The sequence below is a fragment of the Nipponia nippon genome, unplaced genomic scaffold, assembly GCF_047370975.1.
Source record: "Nipponia nippon isolate SJK-2023a ecotype South Korea unplaced genomic scaffold, ASM4737097v1 scaffold_31, whole genome shotgun sequence".
In the NCBI taxonomy this organism is placed as follows: domain Eukaryota; kingdom Metazoa; phylum Chordata; class Aves; order Pelecaniformes; family Threskiornithidae; genus Nipponia; species Nipponia nippon.
The window spans coordinates 141,204-166,727 of NW_028262349.1; the positions used below are offsets into that span (position 1 = coordinate 141,204).

Below are 25,524 nucleotides of genomic sequence, written 5' to 3' on the forward strand. Positions count from 1 at the left end.
ACGGACGGGGGAGGCAGCGCGGCTGGGAACGGCCCCGCCGCCAGCGCCGCCGCCGCGGCGCCACAAAGAGCCGCTCCGCAGCGCCCCCTGCGGGCGGCTGCGCGGGGCCAAGGCGGGGCGCGGGGGCCCAAGGGAGGGGCGGGGTGCCACAAGAGGGGGACCCCCAAGAGAGGGCCCCCTTGGCGAGGAGAGCCACGAAAGCGCTTGCAGCCACGGACGAGGAAGCAAGGCAGCTTTGACTGCATCCTGAGGGCCGAGAAGGAGACACAAGGCCTGTCTTTCTCAGGCAAGAGAAGAGGCATATTTTTAGGGCCTACGTTCCAGAAACACTGAGGCCCTGGGAGCAAGGGGGAGAGCCCTAAGCACCCACGAATAGACCCCATGTAGCCAGCAGGGGTGGGAGGTATTATTTGTAGGACCTGGTACTTATATCAGGACAAATTGTCATCAGCTGTCAGGAAATTAGGCATTAGAGCTTCTTCTGAAATAAGAGCTTGTTCTTGTACTGCTAACAAAAGACAAGGCAGAGTGCCCTTCCACATCCTTATCAGAAATCAGTGTTTGGCCCCTTTTTCTCAGTGCCTCAGCACCAGGGTCTGGACGAAAAGAAATTATTTAAAGCAGAAAATTTTCTAACAAACACAGCCCTCCCCCAAAGTGAAGAAATTGCAACAGGGCAGTGACCACAGCCACACTGGTCCTGGAAGGGGCTTAGCTGCAATGGGAAGCGATACGCGGCCCTGGGTCTACAACCCTGGCTAGGTCTCTCTGTCCTAGGCCCTTGAGGGCAAAGCCCCCTTTCTTTTGAGCAGCTCAGCTCCCTTCTAACAGAGGCATTTCCAGCTAGGTCCCATTCAGACTGTGCCAGGTGGTCAGAAGCTGGTCGCATGTCCACGTTGAAGCAGCCATTATTGCTACCAGAGTCAGATCTGACTCCTCATGCGAGGATATGGATTGCTCTCCCACCAGGTTCTCCAGTTCTGACAGATGACGTGAGGCAGCAGGGGATGTCAGTGCTCTGAGCAGCACAGTCCAGGTGGCCCAGGCTGTCTCATCTCTCTGCTCCCCTGTGTTACACCAGGGTGATGCTGAGGCACAGCACAACCAAAGTTCATGCTCCACAAGGAGCAGCTGCCCTCAGCAGCGCAGCTGCAGGGACACAGCCCAACCCAGGTCTGCCGCCCACAGCCCTGCATATCCCACAGGGCATTTCCTCTGCAGCATGCACAGCTCTTGTCGTCACACCATACATTTTAGCCTGTCATCCTGCCCCAGTGTCCCTGAAGATGAATGAACTTCTGCGCCCCCGTGCTGGGAGGAGGGATGGGGCGTGTTTGCTGGATTGTTTGCAGAGAGAGCTTTGGCAGAGCCAGGTGTTCAGCTCTGCTGAGCGTGCTAGGCCTGAGGCTTTACAAAGGACTGCGGTGCAGGCACAACCCGGCCTCTCTTCCCCTTGCTTAGTCTCTCCGCTAGGAGCTTTCTGCCATCTCCCACTGCTCTTGCCCTGGATCCTGCAGACAGACGGAGGCAGCAAGTGGAGGAGGGGATCCTGCTATCCAACACACATACCCACAGCAGCTCAATTCAGCAGACTGCCCTCTTGCCTGCTTCCCAAGTCCCCTCCTCCTTCCTGCCCTCTCCCCACAGTGCCCCACATACTAGCTCACACAGCTCACCTCCCAGTGCACTTGCTCAAATACTACTCAGATCTGTTATACTTGATTTTACCTAGAAAGGTAAAGGGCTGACTCCAGGCCCCTACAACAGGAGATACTTTCAGCAGGTTTCAATGCTGATATCTGTGCAGGAAAGGTTAGGAAAAAGGGGGTGGGTTACCAGGGGAAGAAGAGGGGTCCTAATCCTAGGAAGCAGAGGGATGAACTGAGAGTACTGTTCACTGTTCATGTATGAGCACCCACCTGGCTCCCAGGCTAAAGTCATGGCAAGAATGACAGATGCCCCTGCAGAACCAGAGGCACATGCTGCCCCTCAGTAGGAAAGCACTGTGGATTCATTCCTCTTCTCTCTTGTGCTCAGCAGACAATCTCAGCCATTCTCCAAGCTACAGTTCTGTACACTTCTTTCTCCAGCCCTGGCTATTGTCCCCCCCTGTGTATGGAGCTGCCAGACCACTTTTTCAGGGCCAGCAGGTGCAAGAGCCTGGAATTTCCATCCAGGCTTTTCACTGAAATGGACTCATAAAGAGCCTCAGCTTTTAGGAGTGGTACCACTCCTAAAATTCACCCTAAAAAAAAAAAAAAAAAACAGAAATCCCCACACTGGTCAAACTTTCTGTTTACATCTCTTGCAGACACTGCCAGGGTTCTGCCATCTATTCGGAAGCCATAGATGCATCAGCTAGGAAACCTATGACAAGTCAAGCTGTTCTCATTTTTAACAGCTGCAAACAGATAAGGCAATCTTAAAAACAAGAGACCTTTATGACAACAGCAGCAAACCTCACCTTGGATGAATCATGGCTAAGCAAGTAAAGTTTTCAATCACCATTCCATGCCTAGCCTGCTTTTTCTCGTCAGCTGCTGCAGCACAAGCTGCTCTAGGCTTATGTTACAGCTTGCAGGACCCAGTGCCTCAGGTAGAAAATGTCTATTTAGAAGGAAAGATATATCCAGTATCTTTTGGAGTCCATGAATGGATATATTATAATCACTCTGACTGCAGTAGAGAAAAATAGACATGAAAATACTGCTGGTAAATGAAAAATAGAACAGCTGTCAATCAGCACCTGGAAAGAGTTTACAGAGCCAGACAGAGAATTATATACCACAGTAACAGGATTAAGGGGTAGATAAAAGATAGTCATAGCACCAAGAGAGAGTGAAAAGGGGAAATGATAGGTCACCTTTGCAGATGAAGAAGAAACATGTTGCATCTGTCACTGAGGAGGCTGCAAGGGAGAGCTAGAAGGGGCACAGCAGAGCTCAGATGCATGATTCCCAGAGGATGAAGGAACAGATTCTGACCAAACCTGAGACACTGCTTCAAAAAAAAAAAACCTGTTAAAAGAAAACCACGTTGTGTGCCCAGGCGGTTTCTCTTCTGCAGAGAGATATTTGCTAGTGAAAAAACCCAAGGTGTTTTCTTTAAACACATCTATACTTCCCTGGCTTCTTGTGGCATATGAGTGTTTGGATTTAGACAGGGGCAGCTTAAGATAAAAGGTGAAGAGGTCCAGTCCAGTGGCCCAAATTTAAGAAGGGCTCAAACAAAGGATGCAGGAACAGCAAGATACACTTTGCATTAGGAGTGCCTACCCTTTCCTTCCAGCTCCTATAGGCACCGAGGAATGGAGAAAATACAAGCCGGAGCTCTGAATTTCCACGTCACCTAGGAGACAGCACTTGAGGCAGGAAATCCTCACAACGGCCCAGAAAAGGGGGGGGGGGGGGGGAATCTTTCAAGGATCCTTCAAAACAATCTGCCTTCGCTTACCTATTTGGTCCCTGGGCAGAAAAGCCAAAGGACTAGTTAAGACAGTCATGGCAGAAAATATCCAAGCAACAATATAGTATTTCAAGAAGATGAAAGTTCATTCCTGTAATGTGATTCCTTCTGGTCTGGAGCAAAACGTTCTGCAGAGAAAACTGCTCCAAAACAACCAGATTAACAGTTTAAGAGAAAAACACCCTGTGTAAAAGAGTATAACTTGCTACAAGCTTTCATCCTCTTTTGTTTACCAAGACCTTGCTGTTTACCTTTCATTGGATATCTGTTATCCCACCCAATTTAAGATTAGGGTTTTTTAATATTTTAATGTTGCAACAAACCAGAAATTAACTAAGTTTTAAGGCTTGTAGATTTTATGACTGGAAGTTGTCTATAACAGTGGGTAGATCGGAAATGAACATCAAAGATTCCAGATATCTTTCTGATCAAGAACAGCTGTTCTTTCAGGATTTTAAAAAAAAAAAAAAAAAAAAAAAAAAAGGCCTTGTTGCCTGTTACACAAAAAGTTTGGGCTGTTTGCAAACTTCCTTCCAACACTTGAAAGAAAGCTAGTCAGAAAACAATGGAACGTGGCCCTCCTTTCCCAATTAAGGGGAGGCCACTCATCAGCTCTAGAACTGTGCAATATTCAACTGAGCTGCTGAAGTTCAGTTTGGACCTGTTTTTAATCAAAGATTTTAAGCTCTGCTGATTTGATCTGGCTTCTCCCTCTGCCCCCCAAACACTCCTGAAACATACATCATGCACAGAGATAGTTGTTCCTGTCACATGCTTTAGTCTGGATACCCCAGGGCTGGGACAAAATAAAAGGACTCAGCATCCCTAGCATCTTGGGTTCATATGTACACCATCTGCTTCTCTTTCATCTCTTTCTTTTTTGTAAGTTTTTTATCTTCCCATTACCTTTAGTCTCTGAACACTGTATTAAGACATTATGTTATAAATATTCCACAGGGAATAAGCTTACATCATGAGCAACCTGCCTTCAGGACACAGTCTAGTATCCTCGTGCTCTCTCTCACTTGAGAGAAAAAAATGTGACGAATAGAGAGTAGCTGAACACAGGATTAGAAGAGAATGCCTCAGTCATCAAGTCTACCCATCTCCACCCCTGCTCCAAGCAGCTACAGCACTGAGCCCTTCAAAATTTCTTTAAGAGACAGTTTTATGAAGAATTTTTTTTTTCTCCTGCTACCCTAGTGAAAGGTTAATCCAGCAGTTACAAATTCAGCATTTAGGAAAGCCTAGTTTCAATTCACTGCTCCACCCCACATCTTCCACACAACCCTGAGCTGTTACAGCCCCAGCACCTCTATAGAACAAGGGCCTTAGTACCTCCTACTTCACCACGGTGTTGAAAGTGTCAGATATATTTAAGAGCATGAAGCATTCAGATACTATGGAAACCAGGGCAAGAGAAAAACCAAAAATAGACGGAAGACACAAGCTGTTGAAAATTCTGGAAAAGTCTTGCCGAGGAAGGCTGTGCTTGCTGCAGCTGATCCCAGAGTGGGATCCATTTAGAGCTCAAGTATAAAATATCCTCTCTCCACTCTTTCCATAGCTTGTCATTTTCCCTGCGGCCACAGGGAAAGAAATATTCTTTTTCCTCCTTAGGCGTTTAATTTCCCCTCTACTTAATAGGCCTCCTAATTACCAGTTCCTTTGAATGATTCACATTCTAGCTTGCCCTTCCCATGACCTGAAGTAGACCGCTGTCTGACTGCTTCTGTATAGCAGGATTATTGGGAACATATCATGAGAATAAACTACGGAGCACTCTCCTTCTGAAAAGGAAATCCAACAGCAACCTACCAAGAAGGGTGCCTGAAACAAAGAGTTGAGGTGCCAGCCTGTGAAACACTATGCTTCTCCTTTTTATAATGCAAACACATTTATTGTGCATATTCACCCTCTGTAGACAAACCAGTTGCTGAAGTATAATCCCTTTCTTCACTCAAAAACCACCCAAAAAACCCCAGGAAACACCAAACAACCCTCACCAACACAGAAAGTACTTAAAATAGCCAGAATGACACATGGAGGAAACACAGAGGATGCCAACATGAAGTATACAAACCATCTTACTCAACAGTCAACCAAGTAGAAGACGGTAACAGATGAAGAGCAGTTAAAGCACTCCACAAGGTAGACTGAAGCCATCCACCCCTGGAAAGCCAGGCTGGGGTCATGTCTGTCACCAGCACAGACCTCAAGTCTGCTTGAGACCAGAGGTGCTCTTCATAGCACTGGCTCTAGTTCCAGGTGCTCACTGCAAGCTACTTCTTGAAAATAGAAGAGTCTCTGGTCCTTTCAGCATGACCACCACCTCAGTGAGGAAACCCCAGCAAGGTGAAGGGAAGGCTCCAGATGAGAATCCTTGGCTTTATAGTTGTCTGTGCACTTAAGGGAAAGGGAACAGATTGAAGGTGTCCAAGATTCTTAGTCTTATAATTTCTTGGCTGCAGCATCGATCTCAGGAATGATCTCCTTCAGCTGGTTCCACTGTTCTGCAGACAGGGCAATCCCTAGAAACAGCAGAAGGAGAGGTTTCAGAGGAGACAAGGGGTAAGCATCAAGTAGCACACCAGATTGGCTCCTTAGGACTAGCTACAGAAGGGAAAGTTGGAATCTGAGGCAGAGGCACAGACCAGAAACAGAAGCAGCCTTCTAAGCATGGCAGTTGTGCCAGCACTTCAGCATCCATATCAAGAAGTTCTCAGTGCTATCACAGAAGCACCATATGAGAATATAAGCTCAAATTGCCTTTCAAGAGTCCCACAGCCCCTTATAGCCTATTCCCTAATACAAATGCCCACCCACATGAACTGGGAAGAAGTTTTAGGAGAACCTTACTCCACACAGCAGTTAAGACACCATCCTTTCAACTGCCCAAAGGAAATAATGCCAACTCTAGCTCTATTTAAAAAAAACTGCTGCTAACAAGAAATCACTAGTGTGGCTTAAACACTAGAGAAGAACTGGCTGCTTTTTAGATCCAGCAGCGATAAGGTCTTGATGTCCTGTCCCTCTCCCTTACAAAACAAACACGGTAGTAGAATTGCTGTGTGGGTTCCAGCCAGATGTTGTCAGCTTGTTCCTTTTGGCTTTGTTAAGAATCACATTAAAGAACTAGGGCCCAAGCTTTATTAAACTCTCTAGATAAAGATCGGGGCCAAGAACTCTTGAGAAAAACAGCAGAGGCAGTATTTAAATGAAAAACCATTTCTTCATGATCTCTGTTTTAACTGGCAGATCTTCTGTCTTACATCATGGGTGTGCTTCTTCCAGCCTGGAAGGAGTCCACAATGCTCCTTTCCCTTTCTGCCCCCAATGGGGCAAAAAAGCTTGAAGGCTTTGCTTCCCATTTTCATTACAGGATACACAGTTCCCTCTAAGTGAGTAATTTCTATTTGTATAAATTCTCTCTGAGGGAAATTAATTTCTGGAAGGAAAACCATGCTTAGTGGTTATGAAGCAAACCAAGCTGGAATAAATTTGTCTGCCCTGACACAAAAATCTATAGCAAGGACCAAAAGGTTCCTCAAGAAACCCCACATTAACCGAATCTTTGCTAGGCACAACACACACGATAGGTGAAGAGAGTCCAGGGCCTGTGAACTACGAGGCAAGCTGGCAAGTCACTGTCAAAGGCCTAAGTTGAGTGTTGACTCATCAGTTGAAGAGCTCTGGGGAAAAAAAAAAAAAAGTGTCTTCCCTTCTCCAGCTGCCTCTGCTTGCATCACCTACTCAGGTAGTGCTGCTGTGATGGGCCACCCAAGTTGTGCCACTATATCATATCATCAGACACCTTGCCAGAAGAATAAGGAACACCTAACACAGCAGCATTGGAGTGTCTTGGTAGGGATCCAGAAGGGTCTTAACCTTCCTGTCCCCACCTACATAGGGAAGGATGGATTTATTTCGAGGCTCTCCCTGCCAAGCACAGCTCCACCATTACAGATTAGGGGCAAACACACAAAATGCCACCTTTTTGCCCTAGGCATCACCAGTACCAAAACACGAGTTTGTCAGCTAGCAGTAGGACACAAGGAAGCAAAATCAGAACCATTGTTTTGAGCCTCCCCTCCTCCACCTTGCAGCTCTGCGCCTGTCAACAGCTAGAGAAAGGACTGGTGATCAGAGGTAGAACCAGAGTCCTGCACAGCAGCTTCCTGCACTGCTTCTCAGAGCGGTCCTGCCAAGCTCCAGATCTCACTGGAGGCTCACGCTCTTTCTTCATGCTTTTCTTCACTTGTTGCCACCCAGGCTGAGAAAGTGCTAAACCCTCCCATGTGGTTCGCTCAGCTCCACAGTGCCTCAGTGTGGCATGTACAGGTCTCCCTACCACCGAGGGAGACAGGCTAAACTGGAGCTGGAGAGCTGGCAGCCAAGGCGGAGAGGCCGGTGCGGCCCGCGGCTGCCTCCTAGCAAATGCGGTTGTACCTTTCCTCCACGGTTTCATGCTGCCCTCCTTGTCAGTGTAGAACTCCCTGATGTCCACGAGGACCTTCCCCTTGAAGCAGGACACTGTGACATAACGCATCTTCCCAATCTGTGGTGACACAGAGCCTGCGTTAAACCTAGCCCTGCAACAAGCTGCTCCTCAGGCCATAAGGCCTGTCAGGTCACTCAACATGCCAGAGAACTAGTGAAGGAACAGCAGGCACCCCAGGCATTCAGCTCAGCTGCAAAAATGCTCTGCTACAAGTAGAGGAGGTAGATGGGAGACCTTTATGAAGAGAAGGAGGAAGATGTGTTCCTAGAGCAGATCTCTGCCCTCCATACCTGGAACATGCCCTCCTCTTCACTGCCTCGTCCTGGAGGTTTTTCTGTCACATTTGAAGGCTTGGCCTCTGTTTTCAGCCTTTTCTCTGACTTAGAAGACATTTCTTTCTTTCTTTTCTAGCAAGAGAGATCACCCGTTTGAACAGCACAGTCTGAGGAGCCACAGCCCTTCTCCTGGGCTGTACCTGAGCCTCCACAGCACACCAGTTTCATGGTCCACGAACGAGGCACACATGCTACTGGGCGCACTGCAACTGCCAGGTGCCTCTGCTGCCGGTAGGGGGGGAGAAGGGGCGCCGCCGGGCCCCTGCCCTGCCTGCCCCCCGGTGCGGGCGGGAAAGGCGTGTCACCTGCCCTCGGGACCGAGGCCCGACCGGGAAACTGCTGGCAGCTCTCCCTTCTCCCGGGGGTGGCAGTACCTTCCCCTCCTCCTCATCCGGGCCGCTCTCCGAGGTGCTCGTCCCCGACAATTCCTTGGGTTTCGGCATCCTACGGGAAGAGTCGCGCGTCATTGCTGGTCAGCTCAGGAGCGGACGGGGAGCGCCAGAGCCGCCGGGCCCGCGCGAGGGAAAGGGGCCAGGGCCGGCCCTCACCGGCGCTGCTCCTACCTGGCAGAGCGCGGCGCCTGTAGCAGGCAGCCAGCCCGCGGCCTTCTCGAAGAGCCAAGCCCCGCCCCCCACCGCGCCCCCCCAATCCCGCGGCTCCCTGCGCTTCCCCCGATGCCAGCGCCCCCGCCATCCGGCCAATCGCTGCGGCGCTGCCCGCCCGCCCCGCAACGTCCGCCAGGGCCGGGCGGGCCGCGCCGAGTCCTGCAGAGTACGGCTGGGCTGGCGGCCCCGGCTCGCTGTGGGGTTACGGGAGCGCTGTTCTCTCTGTGCCCCGCGCTGAAGCAGGCAGGGAGCCTGGAGGCCCGCGCGGCCCCGGAGGGCAGGCAGCTGCCGCCGGGCTGAGCCACAGCGAGGAGGCGCCGGCCCGGCCCGGGTGTGGCTCTACTGCCGGCGGGCACCAGAACTTGCTCCAGCCGCCTCGGAACCAGCCCGGCAGCGGGCTGGGCCCCCCCGCCCTGCCCCGAATCACCGTCAGGGAACACCGGGGACACAGCAGAGAAAGGCATTCCCGGGACTCGGCAGATTCACCCAGTGGCTCCAGGGCCCCCGCAGCAGGCGGCCTGGCCTCCTTCAGCCAGCCTGCGCGGGAGCCAAAGATCTCGGCTGGGCAAGGCATGCACTGAGACTTGACTTTGTACATCCTTACAACACATGCGAGAAGGTGGGGCAGCTGATGCTTGAAAGGTCAGTCTTACCAAGGAGAACTCGGCCATTGTGAGGAGGCAGAATGAAAATACAACCTCCGCCTTTCCTCTTCTGTTGTGTTTAGGTCAGTTTCCCCCTGTACAACTATGACCACTGGCTTGTAGGACTTGGACTGACTCATGCTCAGGTAACAGATCTCTTGCAATGTTTATAACTTGAATAGTTTATAAGTGTTCAAAAAGTCATTTAGTAATGACAGAGACACAACAGTCTACCACTAGCATACACTGTGTTGGCTTCTCAGGAAGACAGTTTTCCACAGTATTGAAGCTGTTGTGCATAGAAACTTTAATTGCTTCAAATCAGCATGAACCCTTTGAAGAAATGGGAACTGGCTCACATCAAGGTGCTGGAATCTTGCTCAGGGTCTGTAAATGTTTTCTGTCATACTATTTTACCTTTAACAGAAGGGTTGATGTAAGCTCTTAAACACATGCATTTTTCTCCCTTTTTGCAGGGGGTCTATTCCTTCAAATAATGCAAGGAGATTCCAGTTTTTTGAGCTTCCAGCAGCAAATAGTTCTCCAACGAATCTGTTCATCAAACCTACTCACTTGGTTTATTTTTCCAAGGGAAAAGGGACAAACAAATAAGGAAACGAAAAAAGTTAAAATACTTAAATATTATTACATTTATAGTCAGAAAAAATATGTAAATCAACTGCATTGAATTTTCTATTAGCTTTTAAATATTCAACTCAATATACATTTGTTCTTTAGGACGCACAAGAGATAATTGAGTTAACATTGCTAGATAAATCAACTCTTTTTTCCTGAGCTGCAAATATTCCAGATTATAACCTTGAAGTTGCTATCCAATAACTACAAATGGAAACTAAACAGATCAAAGTGAGCAAGCAGGAGCCCACACTTGAGTACCCAGAGGCCCAATTTACCGAGACATATAGTAGCACTCCCATCATTTCAGGTTGGTAAGTCAAGACTGAATGGCTCTTAAATATAAAACCCAGCTTGGCCACAAGGTGCAGGAGAAGCTTGGTATTTTGGCTTGTGCTACGCAACAACATCAGAGCACATGACTTCCAACAAATCAACACCCACCCCCCCCAGCAATTTTGGGTATCTGTGGTTTTAAACATCTAAATAGATTGTGGTGACTCCTCCAGCCACAGATAGTGGGGTACCTACTTCCATTTTGGCTTCACGGTCTTTCCTCTTAGCACTGAGTACAAGGGTGGAGTTCATATTGCACAGTAGTACTTATTTCATAACAACAAACCAACCTCTCTTATTTGGGAGATCAACTACAATAGTCCAAACTACTCACATACAATGCCCATTAGTGCCTGTGTGGGTGGAGTGGACAGAAGGAATGAACAGCTTCAGTGCTTAAATCCTATTGGAAAAACCAGATTTTTTGTGAGCTGCAGACTTTGACAGCACCAGGACAACAGGTAAAGTCAGACAGATAGCAAAGAAAATTGGTTTATGGCTAGAAGCATCAACTGCTAGCCACTTGTGTGTATGTGGACATATGCTTTCCATACTTCTTCCTTCCAGGCCAGGCAAACTCCTGATAAAAAGGATAGGTAAACATAGGGGCAACAAGAATCAGCTACAGAGGGCTCTTCTGCAATGTTGTAGAGAACTTTTATTTTAACAGAACAGCTGTTGGATTTCTGCCTTTGCATGTCATGTTGGTGACAGAATTCATCAGATATGCTGTATGGATCAACACCATTTTTCTTGTTCTTTCAAAACCTAGCAGAACAGCAGGGTATATTTACAAACTTTTCTGTCAACTTTCCTTCCCCAAGGAAACAGCAATATGGGAACTAAGTTCACTCCCAGGATGGGGACTCTGTTCCAGCTATGAGAAAGTTGGAATTTGACTACCTCAGATTTGAGTATATAATGTTTCAGTGCACATGCGCTTTGATCAAAAGCATAAACCCTTATCTGTAGTAAAAACTGCTTTCTATGGCAGCCAGCTAGAGGTACACAAAATGCATCCAATCAGATTATAGGACAAATTACCCTCATGTGGGAGAGAGCAATGTATTATCCCAACTGCCCTTCAGGTTTATGAACTCTCCTCATTTACCTCTATCCGCCTTTCCTTTAGATAGCTGCCACTGGCTTCTGGCGCTGAATCAGGAGTGTTAGCAGTTTATTGTTGAAACCACAAGGAGCTAGTGTTTGCTTTAATGCTACAACCTCGACAGGGACATAGCTGAAACCACAGTGGGTTGACTTGGTGGAAGTTTTTGACTCTGAACTTTTGAGCATTTCATCTGGAAGACTGAAGGTTGACAGTCTCTGCTGCAAGGAAGAATGCTCCAGGCCTGTTCTGTTCTCTCTTACCCACTACTTGCAAATTTTAGATGCATCAAGTCAAGCTGCAGCAGGATTGCTAATAATTTTGTTTTTCTGTTTTTCTCAGTGAAGTAACGGAGTTTCATTAAGCCTGGTTAAGTAATCTGCTGGATTGGAGGGAACACGCTCTCTCCAAGTGTAACACACTAGAAATGTATGATGCAGCTGGAGGCCTCTGAAACTACTTTCAGATATTCAGAACCTACAGAGTTGTTCTTCAGATAGCTACTATACCGTGCATGTTCTGAACCTACACAGTCCAGAGCGTGCACCTTTCCATAGCACAACATATGTAGTCTCTAAGGGCAGAGCATAAAAACCAGTGGAAAACAATCAAGGTTCGTCTTCCAGCCACTCCAGCAATTTCTGAAGTAATTATAAATTCATTTGGCAGAGGAGTGTCACAAACACTTCATGCATGCAGAGATGTATTTCAAATAAGCACTCAAAAGATCAGAAAAAGGCAAGTTTCCCTGTAGGGCTGATATTTCAGGAATGCTTGGTACCATGCCACCTGCTGCTATTACAGTGAGCCACTGACATCAGTATGCTCTCCTGGAAAAGACAAGACCCTTTAAAGAACAAGCTGCTACGCATTTAAAGTAGCAGAAAGCACACATCATGGGGTAAGGGTGCTCCAAGAAGGAGACTACAGTGAAACACACAAAGATGGATGGAAATCAGTGCTTTGGTCTCCATCCAAAGGACAAGGACAGTGACTGGCCACAACCATCCCCTTTCTAACAAGTGCGTGCACAGCAGCTGTGGTGCAGACAAGGATGCACAGCTTGAATTTTCCTTGCATACAAAAAAAGGGTACACCTTTATTCAAACCCACAAGAGCTTTTCAGCCTCTGTAAAAGATGCTATTTCAACTACAAGTAGTTGTTTATTAAAAAAAAAAAAAAAAAAGAAGAAAGGTAGTCACTGTGGCCTGTGAAGAGACCTCATGTGCATAGAACAAATTACAGAGAGGACTCAAACATTGTTGAGTGGCAGGACAGTAGTATTCAATCAGGACGTCTTCCAAAACTACAACTAGCCTAGGACTTGTAGTCAGTATCTTGATATATTTTCCAGAAGAACTTGAGGGTAAACAAAGTGCAACACTGCCCAGAAAGGGCATTCACTCTCACCAGAAAGTGGTGACAAGTATCCTGCTTACCTTGGATGGTGGAATTCAGGAAAGACTTAAGATGATGACAACATTTGAGCAACTGGTTACCTGGCCCTCCTGATCTTTGCACAGCACTGGCAACTATTTTGGGCAACTACACAGCTCTCTCCATCCAGAGGCATCAGCAAACTAAAAATAAGGCTTGCTCAAGGATAAAAGTAACAGAGTGCGTGTGTTCCAAGATACACTCTCTTAGGTACAGTTCTAGAAACAGCCACGTTTAAAATGACATTCATAAAACTTCATTTTTTGTTTTGTTTTGCTTTTTAATGGCTAAGTGACCTGCCTCCCCTCATAGTGGGGGCAGCACGTGAAAGGACAGCAACAAGCACTTTGGGAACTTGCTCATACATGCAGGCCAGGAACAGTGTTTCCAGAAATAATGGAGCTGAAAAATGTGAAATGAGACCCTGAGATGCAGGTGAACATGGGAAAATACCCCAAAATCCAGAACCCATCCAGAAGTGAAAACTGAGGAATGAAGACTGAAGGGATTACAGACCAGAGGTCAGCAGGAGCTGGGCTGCTCTTGCTATTAATATAACCAGCTCATTTAAATACATGGAACAGCACAGAACACGATCCTGCAGCAGTTGGGACTGTAGAACACCCCTTATAAACCAAGCAAGAGTTTAGCACAGAGTGGTGGCAGCTGTGAACTGTTCAAGGACCATAAACTTTAAGAAAAATCAAGTACACAGCAAAATGCATCCTCCAATAGAGACAGGAGAGAACCTGTCCTGGTAAGAACCCTAATGCAAGGAACCCGTTTTAACAATCTTTCCTCATTCTGTCAGTAACAGTCAAGATTGTTTACAGTGCACCTCCTAAAAGGGAATGAGTTATTGCACAGTCTAAACAAAATGCAAGAAGATGCTTGCTGCAGACACTGCTTGCTCAGCACACCTTCCTAAAGCCAGGCAGTGAACTTAAGGAAGAGGTGCCCTAAGAAAACATGCTAATAGTATGCTCTTTAATTTGCATGTGCACTTTTTTTCTTTTAAATAACTGCTCGGAGTCCTTGTTTGCTGGGCAGAGATAACATGTCACTCCACTCTGCAGTTTCAGTTTCCAAGTTGGCTGTATGGCACATGTGTCCATGAAGGTGCTGGACTTGGTTTTACACTCACAGAAGCTGCTCAGAACCAGCTGTTCAGTGTTTAAACAACCTGTAGGAACTACTGAAGTCTCTGAGCCTCTCCCTCACCAAAAAGCAAAGGAAAACAGACATGGTGCAAGTCAGGGGAAGAAGGTGAAGAAAAGCACTTTAAAGGTGCACAAGAGTTAACATGTCATTTGCTTTCTGCCTTCCTCCCCTCTATAGAGTAGCAAAGAGGAGGCAGAGGAAGAGAAACAGCAGGATTCAATGGAAGGCAGAAGGTTCCTGATGGGCTCACCGATGGCTCAGTGCTGCTGTATGACTTGTTACTTCACTGCTGCTTGGTTTTAAGGGATAATCTCTGTATCATCTTGTAAAGGAGACCAAAGTGCTGGAAACAGAAGGAAAATAAGTAACCATAAGTCCTTATAAATTTTAATAAAATGACTGTGTTCTACACAGAGAGAAAACTTACTAGAAGGCTTAAAACAATACTAGTCTTCAAATGCAGATGGATGGATCATCCACTAGCACTCTCATCCTGAAGACATAGTGGGACTTGGTGAATTAGGAGGAATTATTACAATTAAACCAGTTACTTCAAGTTGTACAGAAAGTGACGGCTTACACAAGTGTTTGTGCAGGCCTGTATCACCCCCATAGTGAAGATGCAAACACTTGTTAAAGATTTTACATTGTTTGATGTAATTCTGTTCCTTCTGAAGGGGAAGAGAAAACTTAAGATTTCAATACATGCATGATCCTGGTCACTACAGAAACACTGCTGCTAGCAGTTTCAGGAATGTAAAAATGAACCAGGCAAACACAGGGATTCCCAGGAGTTCACAATCCTTTAACTGGATCTTCTCTTTCACTATTTAGCCAGTGACTTAGAAATTCACTTAATTCCTCTATTGATTCTGCTTTGATTAATTGCATTTTGATTCGATAACATCTACTTTGACAGATATAACAAGATCCAGGCTTCAAATAATTTGTAATAACAAATGTAATGAAGATAGCTGACAGAAGTCAAAGTATATGTTTTCCCTCCTGCTTAGGTTGTTACATCAGATTTTTAAATGCTTGTTGTTTCCCCAAACAAATAATAAACACAAATAACATGAAGAGATCAAAATTTAGATTGACCTAAAATGCTTCCCTTTCATTCATGTTCTTCAGAGAACCCAGCCAGGATCAGAAGCCTAGCTCACAGTGGCTTTCTTAACACTTAAACAAAACCAATAAATTTAAGCTGGCTGACCAAGGCATGGAATATCACATTTCCAGGAGTACGGACACAGGATGTATTTATGGTTTCATTGAAAAAGAAAACCCAAAACAAAACAAAACTCTGAAGATGCATTTTTAAGCTGCATCCCAAGTTCAGATACTGGAAGGATCTCCTAACACTCCTAATTTACTACACGCTGCAAACCTTTGACATTACAGCAGATTTTAGTTACCTTGAGAAGTTTCAGTCTGAAGCTGTTACATAGCCAAAACAGCTTAACAAGTGAGTTGTGCATGTCCTCGACCAAGAGAAGGAGCTCTATAAAATAGTTTTGCACTAGAATGGCAAGAGATTGCCTTCAGCACAGCCAACTGAGGTACTCAAAAACATACACATCAAGACAGACAGCCATTTTGGATTACTACTTTTAGAGTGAGGTTGCATTATTGTTCCAACTTTAGTGCTGGGACTGTGTGAGCACCAGTTACTGTAGCTAACATGATTTATGAGGAAGATACTACATCTGTCTCCTGATTCTCTTCTCTTACCTGCACTGCAACATAGGCAACACCAAGGTAGGCTGCGATACAGACAGCCAGAAGCAGGTCAAAGATCGCTGGCTTGACCCTGCAATAAAGAATGAACACATGAAATTGCTATAGCAGGTACTGCCACAATGTGAGACAATAACCCAGCGTGCCCAAGGGAATTCCATACCTGTATGCATTCATCACCTGTTTCAGCTGATCATAGAAAACAAACTCGGGGTCCCTGTGAAAAGAAGAAATTCTTCAGGCTGTATTACACTTCTTGACGCTGCAGTAAGGACAGCCCAGACTTCTGTTCCCAAGGAGTTCATCCAACCAGAGACAGGTAAGCATGACCACCTTGCATACAGGTTTTGAATCACAGAATAGAATCATAGAATCATTTATGTTGGAAAAGACCTTTAAGATCATCAAGTCCAACCGTTAACCTATCACTGCCAAGTCCACCACTAAACCATGTCCCTAAGCACCACATCTACACATCTTTTAAATACCTCCAGGGATGGGGAGTCCACCACTTCCCTGGGCAGCCTGTGCCAGTGCTTGATTACCCTTTCAGTGAAGAAATTTTTCCTAATATCCAACCTAAACCTCCCCTGGTGCAATCTGAGGCCGTTTCCTCTTGTCCTATCCATTGCCATTTCCACTTGTTACTTGGGAGAAGAGACCAATCCCCACCTCGCTACAACCTCCTTTCAGGTAGCTGTAGAGAGCAATAAGGTCTCCCTTCAGCCTCCTTTTCTCCAGGCTAAACAACCCCAGTTCCCTCAGCTGCTCCTCACCAGCCTTGTGCTCCAGACCCTTCACCAGCCTCGCTGCCCTTCTCTTGCCACGCTCCAGCACCTCAATGTCCTTCCTGTAACGAGGGGCCCAAAACTGAACACAGGATTCAAGGTGTGGCCTCACCAGTGCCAAGTACAGGGGAACAATCACTTCCCTAGTCCTGCTGGCCACACTATTCCTGATACAAGCCAGGATGCTACTGGCCTTCTTGGCCACCTGGGCACACTGCTGGCTCATATTCAGCCAGCTGTCGATTTTGGTTGAAAGTCTTTCTTTCAATCAGAAGTCTAAGGATACAATTCAGAACACAGGCTGTTCAGCTGTCTCAGAAGAGGCACGTGGAAGATACCTCACTGGGTTCATTAAATTGCTTCAACCCAAGCAGGTTAGATAGGATGGAAGCTGCCTTTTTGCAATTACAGAAAGCTTTCTAGGGGACCTCAGTCTTTTCCTGCATTCAGAGAGAAGCAGCACTCAGAGTGGAAAGGGTGGAATCAAAACAGTCAAAAAACAAGCTCTTCAGACAGAGGGAGCTGCTGGGACTTGTTACTGTGCTGTGAGGAATGATAAAGAGCTTTCTCTGGGAGAACAGAGATCATGAACCAAAACTGACAGAAGAGCAGAAAAGAGCAATCCCTTCCAGCTATATGCCAAGAAGCCAGAAAAGCTGCAGCTCAGAGACAGAATTCATTGGAGGGGGAAGCGAGTTTGCATGCCCTGGCTGGTTCTTTCATCTCTTTTCTTACCGTTTGTCTGCCTTTACATGATGCTGTTTGACATCCTTCAGGTAGCGACCCATATAATATTCTAAGGTGTTGAGGAAGGTGCTGTCTTTATCAATCAGCTGGGCAGCCCTGGGCTGACTGCTCAGCCAGTCCATCACTGATTCTAGTTGCTCCTGCTGGATCTGCTGCAGAAAAATACCACCAAAGAAAGGGAGTCAACCACACATATGCTGAGATCAGACCTCTCTCCCAGACTCTTGATTCCTTCTTTCCACAGGTTACAAAAATGCACTGTGCTCACCATCTGATCCGTGAAGATCTGCAGATCTGCAGGTGCTCCCTGCAAGGGAAAAAAAAAATAACCCAGGCTATTGGTGAGAGCAAGCTTGGTTAGGCAGGACAAATCTGGCTAGCACTGCACGACGGGCAGCTCTTACCTTGTCTGTCAGGTTGTAGATGACCCTTGTCAAAGCCTCAGCAATGATCCTAGTATTCCTGGTTAGTGCCTTAGTGTCTATTCGTGCCCTAAAACAAAAGAGGGGATTATGAACTTGTCAATGAGATCAGCTTCCTCTAGAAATACCCTTTTTCACTGCATCAAGCATGAGCCTGAATCCAGAGCCCAGCTCCCAGTGTTTTTTCACCCATCCTCTGACCATCAAAACAGCACAAGAAGCCATGAGGCCAATTTGTGTTTATGGGCTGAATTTCAACTGCAGCCTTCCCTAAGGCCTCTAACCTCCTATCCATGATGCTGTTGCGCAGGCTGTCCCGGTGGCTCTCCAGATGGGAGATGGTGAATGCTGGCAAGCGTCGGATTGCAAAACGCTCATGCTCCCATGCCAGCATGTCCTCAGCCAAGTTTATCTTCTTGTGCACCATGGAAAACTTCACCTCTGGGAACTGGCTGGCAACAACCTGAGGGAAAGGACAAGCCATCCAGGGTGTCATGCTGCCCACTGCATAGTCCCATCTTGCACTGCCCAGTCCACCTAGACCTGCTTTTTTTGTGTTCCAGATGGTAAATACAGTTCCACCTGTAAGGTGTAGTTACTGCCATTAAAAAGCTGTTTTAATGTCAAAAAAACTGTTTTAATGTCACTACAGGGTAGCTTTTGCAAGCAACAAGCCATAAGGAAGTGCAGTGGAAAATGCAGCAGATCTAGTTTGCTTCATTTGGGACTGTGGCATCAGGATTTGTCCGCACTTCAAATCAAGTGACCGTACAAAATACATGAAATGTTTCAATGGCACACCCTTTCTTCACATCTTCCTTCCTTCATTCCTCTCTTGGAGAGCTGCAGCTCCCCATAGTAAGTCCCAAGTTCCCATCTACCTAAAAGGCTTTTCATTACCATCTCCAGTTCTCTCAGAAACGCATGCTGTAAGGTCCCCTCCTTGGGAGGCTTTGAGACATGGAGATGAAGGCTATTGCCTCGGCCCAGAGTATCAAGGCAGAGAACAAACGCTACGTTGTCCTGCAGCAGGCTGGAATCTGAAACAGAAAAATCCAAACCTTTATTGCTATGTTTTGCGCTGGGATTTCCATCCCAAAAAAGCAAGGCCTACACAAGGAGATTCTCAAAGGAGGGCTGACATACTAGACACAGCACAATTGTATTAACAGAGGCCTTGCCACAGAACATGCTAGAATGCCAGCCTCTTACTCACCAGTGTGGTCCAAATTGTCTTCCAGCCACCGCTTGGTTCCTTGATAATTAAACTTGCCACCTCCAGATGCAAAGAACAGCAAGTTATACCTGCCCATCAAAGAAGACAGAAAAGCATTAGCACACTGTGCTCCACAGCTACAGAACTCCTTTACTCAGCCTTGGAGGTGCGGTGAAATCACAACAGCTAGCACTTGACATTCAAGGCAAACTGTCCATTAACAAACATTTCCTACATGCCACATACTAAGGTAATGGCAGGACAGGGGTAAAGGTGGGGGGGAGTTCCCAGTGCTTGAGGATGGAATCTACTTCCCGCATCATTCCCTTCACTTGTCCCCAAGCTTGAGCAGAGCTACAGCAAAGAAACCAAAAGAAGGAGCTTGGCCATTAACAGCAGCTGTACTTGGAGGGAAGCAAAACAGAGCAAAGGAAGTAAAAGACTGCTTGTAACACTCTACAGGTCTGGAGCAAAAGCCCTTCTTATCTGATCTCAGCTACACACATTCAACCAAGAATAGGGCAGTTTCTTACCCAGCATGGGTACGTCTGTAGGTGTAGAGCCGGGAAAACAGCCTGGCTAGTTCCAGTAGCACTGAGATACCACTGCCATTGGAGTCAGCACCATGTGACAGCCACTGCAGGATGAAGTGGGACAGAGACAAGGTGACAACCCTACACTTATTCTCATGTCCCAGAACAGCCTTCAAGATAGCACGCCACCATGATCCCTTATAACTGCCCCATGTCTTTAAGGCCAAGAAAAAGCATAGGGGCAGAGGCCACATGGGAAAGACGACAGAAACACACAGACAGGAACAGAGCACTGCAGGAAGAAAGAATACTCACTGGAGCTACTCCAAAAGAATCATAGTGGGCAACTATCACAACAGTGGGCAGGTCCTCTCCACCCAGCCCCGTAAGCCTTCCCTGCAGAGGAAAGAGATCAGCGTCACTCAGCATCGCCCTTTGTGCACCTATACAAAGACAGCCTGACTTCTACACGCCTATTGAGTCTGCAGTGGCCTCAGTTCTGAGGACTTCAGATACATACCTGGCTGAGACTCCCCTGACTTCCCCTATCAGTCCAAATGTCTGATCAAGTCCCAATAAAAGAAGGCATCCCATCAATGTTGCCAGTTTGAATCCATATACAACTCACCTCCACGCTGGGTATGAGCCAGTCATTGATAGCTTTGCTTTGAGCCCCACTGGTCACCATCTGGAAGCCATTGGCAGTTGCTGTGTGCAGCAGAACTAGAAACAAACAAAAAAAAAAGTACACCTGGGGAAGTTTCATCCCTTTTTATCCCTTGCTAACTGAGCTCTGGAGAGACTAGCTTTAAACCATTTTAGCCCTCTCACTTGTCACTTTTGTGTATGCATTGACACGGAATCCTGATGACCGTGCATTTTCATTCTGTCCTGAAATCCTCATATTTTGAGCTAGCTACAACAAAAGCTTTTCTCCAGCAGTCCTAAAGTTAATCATGAGCAGCAGGTCAGTAAGATAGTAAAGTTATTTACAGGGGAATACATGGAAGCACTGAACTGACTGGTAGTCAGACAAAAAGCTTCAGCTTCCACCAACACACTGTAGTCACTTAACATCTTCAGTGTTGTTTTTAACTTGAGTTTTGCCTTCTATCTTACTTACAACAGTGTGAAGCTGAGAACTCACTCCATGCAACTGTATTTCCAAATATTGTCAAGTAATATTCTCTCTTATGCTGTGTCTTTCTTCCATTAAATCTCAAAGCACTTTAACAAAGACAGAATAAACATAAAGGCAACAGAACACCGGTTCATGGTGCATATGACACAGCATACTGCTCCCAGAGGTGGGATCAGGACTGTCTTCCTCTAAACCTTTCCCCCACTTGTTAGAACTCACCTTCTGCAGCCGAGGCAGAACCCTGTGATGCAGAAGCAGCCCGCGTTTGTTCATAGATAGACAGCAGCTCTTCGTCTTCCACTGCAAAATAGACTGGCACAATGGTTTCCATAGCAAGCATTTCCGGCTCTATCTCCATGAATTGCTGAGGATTTAAGTGAGACACAAACTTAGCATCTGCTAAATATGCAAGAGGGCAGAAAAAAATTAACAACCAAAGCAGAGAAAGGCAAGTTTTACAATTAGAATATGATTTGTTGTGCATTACAACAGGAGCCTTCAGTCCTACAACAACACAAGCCTCTCTCCCTCTCAAACACATCTCCCATTGGCAGAGAAAGGGAACTTTTTTTTTTACCCTTACAACATCCTGTGGCACAGAAGAGATAGATCGTGGCAAGATGATCACCACAGCACCAGCTGATTGGCGGAGAGCCTTCTGGTACTGCTCATAGGAGAAATCCACCAGCCGCATCATGACGCAGCGGCGGCTCAGGACGTCCGCTTCTACAGTGCGGGCTTCTGTGTTAAGCACTGCACTCCTGGTGCCTGAGAGGAGAGAACAGCAAGAGGTTTTGTAAGTGATTCGGCCTTTCAATACTTAAACGGGCTTATATAAAAGAGGGGGAGAGTCTCTTCATAAGGGCAGATGGCGATAGGACAAGGGGGAACAGTTTCACACTGAAAGAGGGGAGATATAGATTAGATGTTAGGAAAAAATTCTTTACTCAAAGGGTGGTGAGGCACTGGAACAGGTTGCCCAGAGAGGTTGTGGATGCCCTGTCCCTGGCAGCGTTCAAGGCCGGGCTGGACGGGGCCCTGAGCAACCTGGTCTAGTGGGTGGCGTCCCTGCCCACAGCAGGGGAAGCTGGAGTTGGATGATCTTTAAGATCCCTTCCAGCCCAAGCCATTCTATGATTCTACGATGATCTCATCACATCCCCTTTGCTTGAGCCTTGCTCCTTCTCAGAACAGTCTTGGTGACAGTCTGATGAACTTCAGAGCAGCCAGGACCTGCAGAAAGCTAAGTTCATCTCTTCCCCCTTGTCCAAGAAGGAACAGAGATCTGTGTTTTGTCCTTGCATCCATCAGACCAACATCTGTGCAGACATGTCCTGCCAGGCTCCCCTTACTCCAGCACTACGCAGCCTCAGCCACCTTCCAGTCTTCCTCCCCACCACAACCACACAAGCTACCTGTTTGGTTGCCTGCACCTAGTACCTGCAGACAGCAATACATGTGGAGAAAGCCTGGCCTCTTGCTATGCAGCCTACTATATCCTCTAGCTGTAGGATCATGTCTGCAAGCAGAGGATGCAAGCTGTGCAGAACCACTTCGTGAAAGGACACAAGACTACCCCATGTCCATCCAAAAGGCTGTTCTAGCTCACCCACTGGGATGTTTCTGTGGCTGAGAAAATTACAAAAGAGCAGGCTGCTTCTAACTGCTCGCTCTCTCCTACTCTCAGTTTCAGTGTATCAAATCCCCAACATGAAAATGCAATCCTTTGGGAGAACAGCAGTCTGGAGACTTGCCAGATGCTCCAGCATTTTCCAAGAGAGGACCACAAGGACATCTTGTATAAATAGAGATGTTCAAATCCACCTCACAATTTGTAATGCTCCAAATCCAATTTCTTGTTCTGTACCTCTGGCACCTACATCAAAAACTTCATCACACTGGGTTCCCAAGCAGACAGGGAAGGAGCAAGGTGCTTCAGAAAGCATCTCAGCCTATGCCAAATAGGAGTGTTGTTAAAGGTTAGATTTAAACCTGGCTTAACTCTAACATTAGTTTGGTCTCATCAAAGGTCAAATCACCCAAACAAGAAAAACCCGGACTCCCACTGCATAGTATCAGTGAGGGCCATACACCCAGAAAGGAAGTTGAGGCACGATCTAAATTCTGCACATAGAGCTCCTACACAGTATAACAAACAAATATTAACAGCAGCCCCCCCCCCGATCAGAGAAAAACAATCCATAATGAGGATAACTCCTCCACCATTCCCAAAACAATAATGTGTAAACATAGCAAAGTATGGATCCAGAGTTCTGCTCCCAGCACAACCCTCTGACATCTAAGCAGAGCAGACCCAATGGTATTTTCTGACAACATGGCAAGACAAGTTGATTTTCTGTAGTTTCTCTACAGAGAACTGTTTAATAATTGTTCATTTACAATCTAAAGAACTCTATTCTAACAGTATTAGAAGTCCACGTTTGTTCTTCAACTGCTCTATGACTGATGTTGACAAAAAACTCTTCTCCCCCCTGCAAGAAAAGGCTCAGCAGCAATCTCGATTTGGTCTTTTTGGAAAATATGAGAATCAGGAACAACAAATAGGTTTTATCCTGAAGGACATCTGGCTTCAGAACACACATGGAACAGGAACATCAGCTACGCAAAGGGGCTGGCAAGGAACAAAGAAAATACACAATCCACTGAGCTAAAAGGCTCCAGAAAAAGAAATGGCATAAAAAGTTAATTGCAAGCATCTTAAAAAACAATGTGTGGCTTTTCAAGAGTTTACAAAATATTCCAAAACTTGGCTAGAGAGAACACTCAGGCAACCAACGTCAAAGCCAGCTGAAACACATGCCTGCTGCCCCCATTAAGCCTGCCAACAAAGATTTACCACCACATGAGGAAAGAGATAGCTTAATACTCCCATGAGAGAGCCTACCTCAGATCTAGTGAGGTTCTCAACAACAGAGGTCTCAAGATGTGGACACATTTTGAGAAAATGTGATGGAAAAACCCAGAAATAATTTCAGATATTCAGAAGCCACCAGTAGCATCTGTAGTGTTTACAAAGCATGCAGGCAGAGCTGGCATTTCATAACTTCTAGTGATGTTTTATCTTATGAAGATCTGAAAGATCTAGAGACCGAGTCTCATGGACAGTACAGAATAAACGTGGGGCTGTAATGCCAGACTGTTAACAGAAGTCTGAAACTTAGGCCACAAAACAGACAGCAGGAAGAGAGAGTCACTCATGGGCAGAACACACACCCTGATCTGGAATAAAATATGTACAGAAGACTCAGAAACAACACTTGATTCTGGGTTAGTGAGTACAGGGAGGTGGAGGCTAAAGGTTACAACACTTCAATGCTTCACAGAACAGGTCGTTTTTCTGACTCAAAGAAAGGTGTTGCACAATCAGCAGCCTGGAAGCAACAGAACAGAGGAACTGGAGGTCAATCGTAACATAAAGGAAGAACTGTAAAAGAAAGGACTCTCAAACGAGACACTAGAGCCCATAGACACTGCTAATTGAGACTGAAGAAGAGGCTGAAGAGTGAAGGAGAATCAACCTGCCAACAGAGGAGTCAAAGGCAAAAGAACAAAACCGAGCTCATGACCACATTCCTCAGTATGCAAGAGGGCTGCAGCTGGACTACTTGAAACACAGGGAGTTCATCCCACAGACAGGAGCCTGCAAGGACACAGCAGGGTGCCTGGACGCCTCTAGGTCACCATGTGGGAGCTCTCGGCACCCTCCTGCTCGTGGTGAGACTGGGCAGTAAAACTCAGCCAGACGGGGCCCACCTACGGTCTCCCCTGAGTCTGGGCCCGGTTGCAGCCTCACAGAGCCCTCCGAGCTCTCCTGCAGCCTCCCCTGAGCTGGGTCGCCCTCTCCGGGAGGCCTGCAGCTTCGCGGACTACCCTGGGCTCCTCCCCGGCGTCGAGGCTCTTCCCAGGGCCCCATCGGCCCTGAAAAGGGCCGCTGCCGGGATTCGCCCTCCCGGAGGACCGAGGCCTGGCGCATGCCGGTGGTCGAACCGCGCCCGGCCGGGCCGCGTAGTCTCTCACCGTAGGGCTGCCCGCCCAGCTCGTACTGCTGCATGCGGTAGACCGTGAACTCGTGGGCTGCCTCGGCGGCGGGCGGCGGGCCCAGGAGCAGGAGCACGGCGGGCACGAAGAGCAGGAAGCTGAGCGGCAGGCACGAGGCCTTCAGCACCGATTCCAGCACCTCACCCGCCTCCTCCAGCATCGCCGCGGCCCCGGCCCCGCCGCTGCGGCCTGCTCCACCGGCACGCACGGCACGCACGACGCGGCGAGGCGAGGCACGCACACGCGACACGCGTCGCCCGCGGGCTGCCGGGAACTGTAGTTCGGGCGCCGCCACAAGGGGCGCTGGGCGCTGTGGTCGCCTGGCCTGCAGGGGGCGCTCCGCTTCGCAGCGGCGATGCAGGCGGCTGCTGCCGGGTCCGGCCTGCGGCACCCACACCAGCGGCCCGCCCGGCGCCGCCCCTCGCCCGGGGCGCTGGCTGCCTCCCCCAGCGCTCCTTCCCGCCGCTCTCCGCGCCGGGCGGACGGGCAGGGTGCTCCGCGCCGACCGCAGGGCGCTGACTGCCCGCGGCAGTGGGAACTGTGAACCGAACCCGCGCAGTCATGTCAGACGCGTCGCCGAACAGCGGCGGGGAAAGTGCCCCGTGCCGGCGCGTGTGCGGGGCACAGCGCAGCACCTCTCCGGGCCGTG

The 25,524-nt window shown here is 47.5% G+C and overlaps 2 protein-coding genes across 10 annotated transcripts; both read right to left on the reverse strand.

The window, feature by feature from the left end:
* Nucleotides 1–5,350: 5,350 nt before the first annotated feature.
* On the reverse strand, nt 5,351–9,713 carry LOC104016277 (activated RNA polymerase II transcriptional coactivator p15-like). 4 transcript variants are annotated; one of them, XM_087769282.1, is made up of 5 exons: nt 9,560–9,713; nt 8,676–8,745; nt 8,257–8,373; nt 7,915–8,023; nt 5,351–5,996 (listed from the first exon to the last, which is right to left on the reverse strand). In XM_087769282.1, exons 1-5 carry the CDS (start codon nt 9,688–9,690, stop codon nt 5,917–5,919), a joined length of 507 nt encoding a protein of 168 aa, XP_087625408.1. In that variant the 5' UTR covers nt 9,691–9,713; the 3' UTR covers nt 5,351–5,916. The 4 variants fall into 4 exon arrangements, with proteins under 4 accessions (XP_087625408.1, XP_087625411.1, XP_087625410.1 ...); XM_087769285.1 differs by lacking the exon at nt 9,560–9,713 and adding an exon at nt 8,865–8,907; XM_087769284.1 differs by lacking the exon at nt 9,560–9,713 and adding an exon at nt 8,865–8,907 and having other exon boundaries at nt 8,607–8,745.
* Nucleotides 9,714–10,052: 339 nt separating this feature from the next.
* On the reverse strand, nt 10,053–25,117 carry NCLN (nicalin). Of its 6 annotated transcripts, XR_015707310.1 has the most exons (17): nt 24,855–25,117; nt 21,394–21,584; nt 21,036–21,180; nt 20,304–20,398; nt 19,991–20,071; nt 19,676–19,779; nt 19,143–19,231; nt 18,827–18,966; nt 18,211–18,389; nt 17,909–17,996; nt 17,773–17,811; nt 17,493–17,656; nt 16,133–16,186; nt 15,964–16,042; nt 14,480–14,572; nt 10,857–10,925; nt 10,053–10,122 (listed from the first exon to the last, which is right to left on the reverse strand). XR_015707310.1 is itself a non-coding variant. In XM_087769280.1 (16 exons), the coding sequence occupies exons 1-15, from the start codon at nt 25,033–25,035 to the stop codon at nt 14,513–14,515; spliced, it is 1,689 nt and encodes a 562-aa protein (XP_087625406.1). In that variant the 5' UTR covers nt 25,036–25,117; the 3' UTR covers nt 10,231–10,925; nt 14,480–14,512. The 6 variants fall into 6 exon arrangements, 4 of the variants coding, with proteins under 4 accessions (XP_087625406.1, XP_087625405.1, XP_087625407.1 ...); XM_087769280.1 differs by lacking the exon at nt 10,053–10,122 and having other exon boundaries at nt 10,231–10,925; XM_087769279.1 differs by lacking the exon at nt 10,053–10,122 and having other exon boundaries at nt 10,231–13,470.
* Nucleotides 25,118–25,524: the final 407 nt, after the last annotated feature.

Bases quoted from the DNA above. Each gene is read 5' to 3' on its own strand.
- NCLN (XM_087769280.1), bottom strand. From the start codon at position 25,035: ATGCTGGAGGAGGCGGGTGAGGTGCTGGAATCGGTGCTGAAGGCCTCG. The intron at 20,072-20,303 runs GTGAGTTGTATA...TTTCCTCTGCAG, and splicing joins GGCTCATACCCAGCGTGGAG to GGAAGGCTTACGGGGCTGGG. The intron at 17,812-17,908 runs GTAAGAGCTGCC...TTTCCCTTGCAG, and splicing joins TCTACAACCTGACAGACAAG to GGAGCACCTGCAGATCTGCA.
- LOC104016277 (XM_087769282.1), bottom strand. From the start codon at position 9,690: ATGAGTCAGTCCAAGTCCTACAAGCCAGTGGTCATAGTTGTACAGGGG. The intron at 8,746-9,559 runs GTAAGACTGACC...CTCTTCCCGTAG, and splicing joins CAATGGCCGAGTTCTCCTTG to GATGCCGAAACCCAAGGAAT. The intron at 8,374-8,675 runs GTACTGCCACCC...CTCTCTTGCTAG, and splicing joins CGGATGAGGAGGAGGGGAAG to AAAAGAAAGAAAGAAATGTC.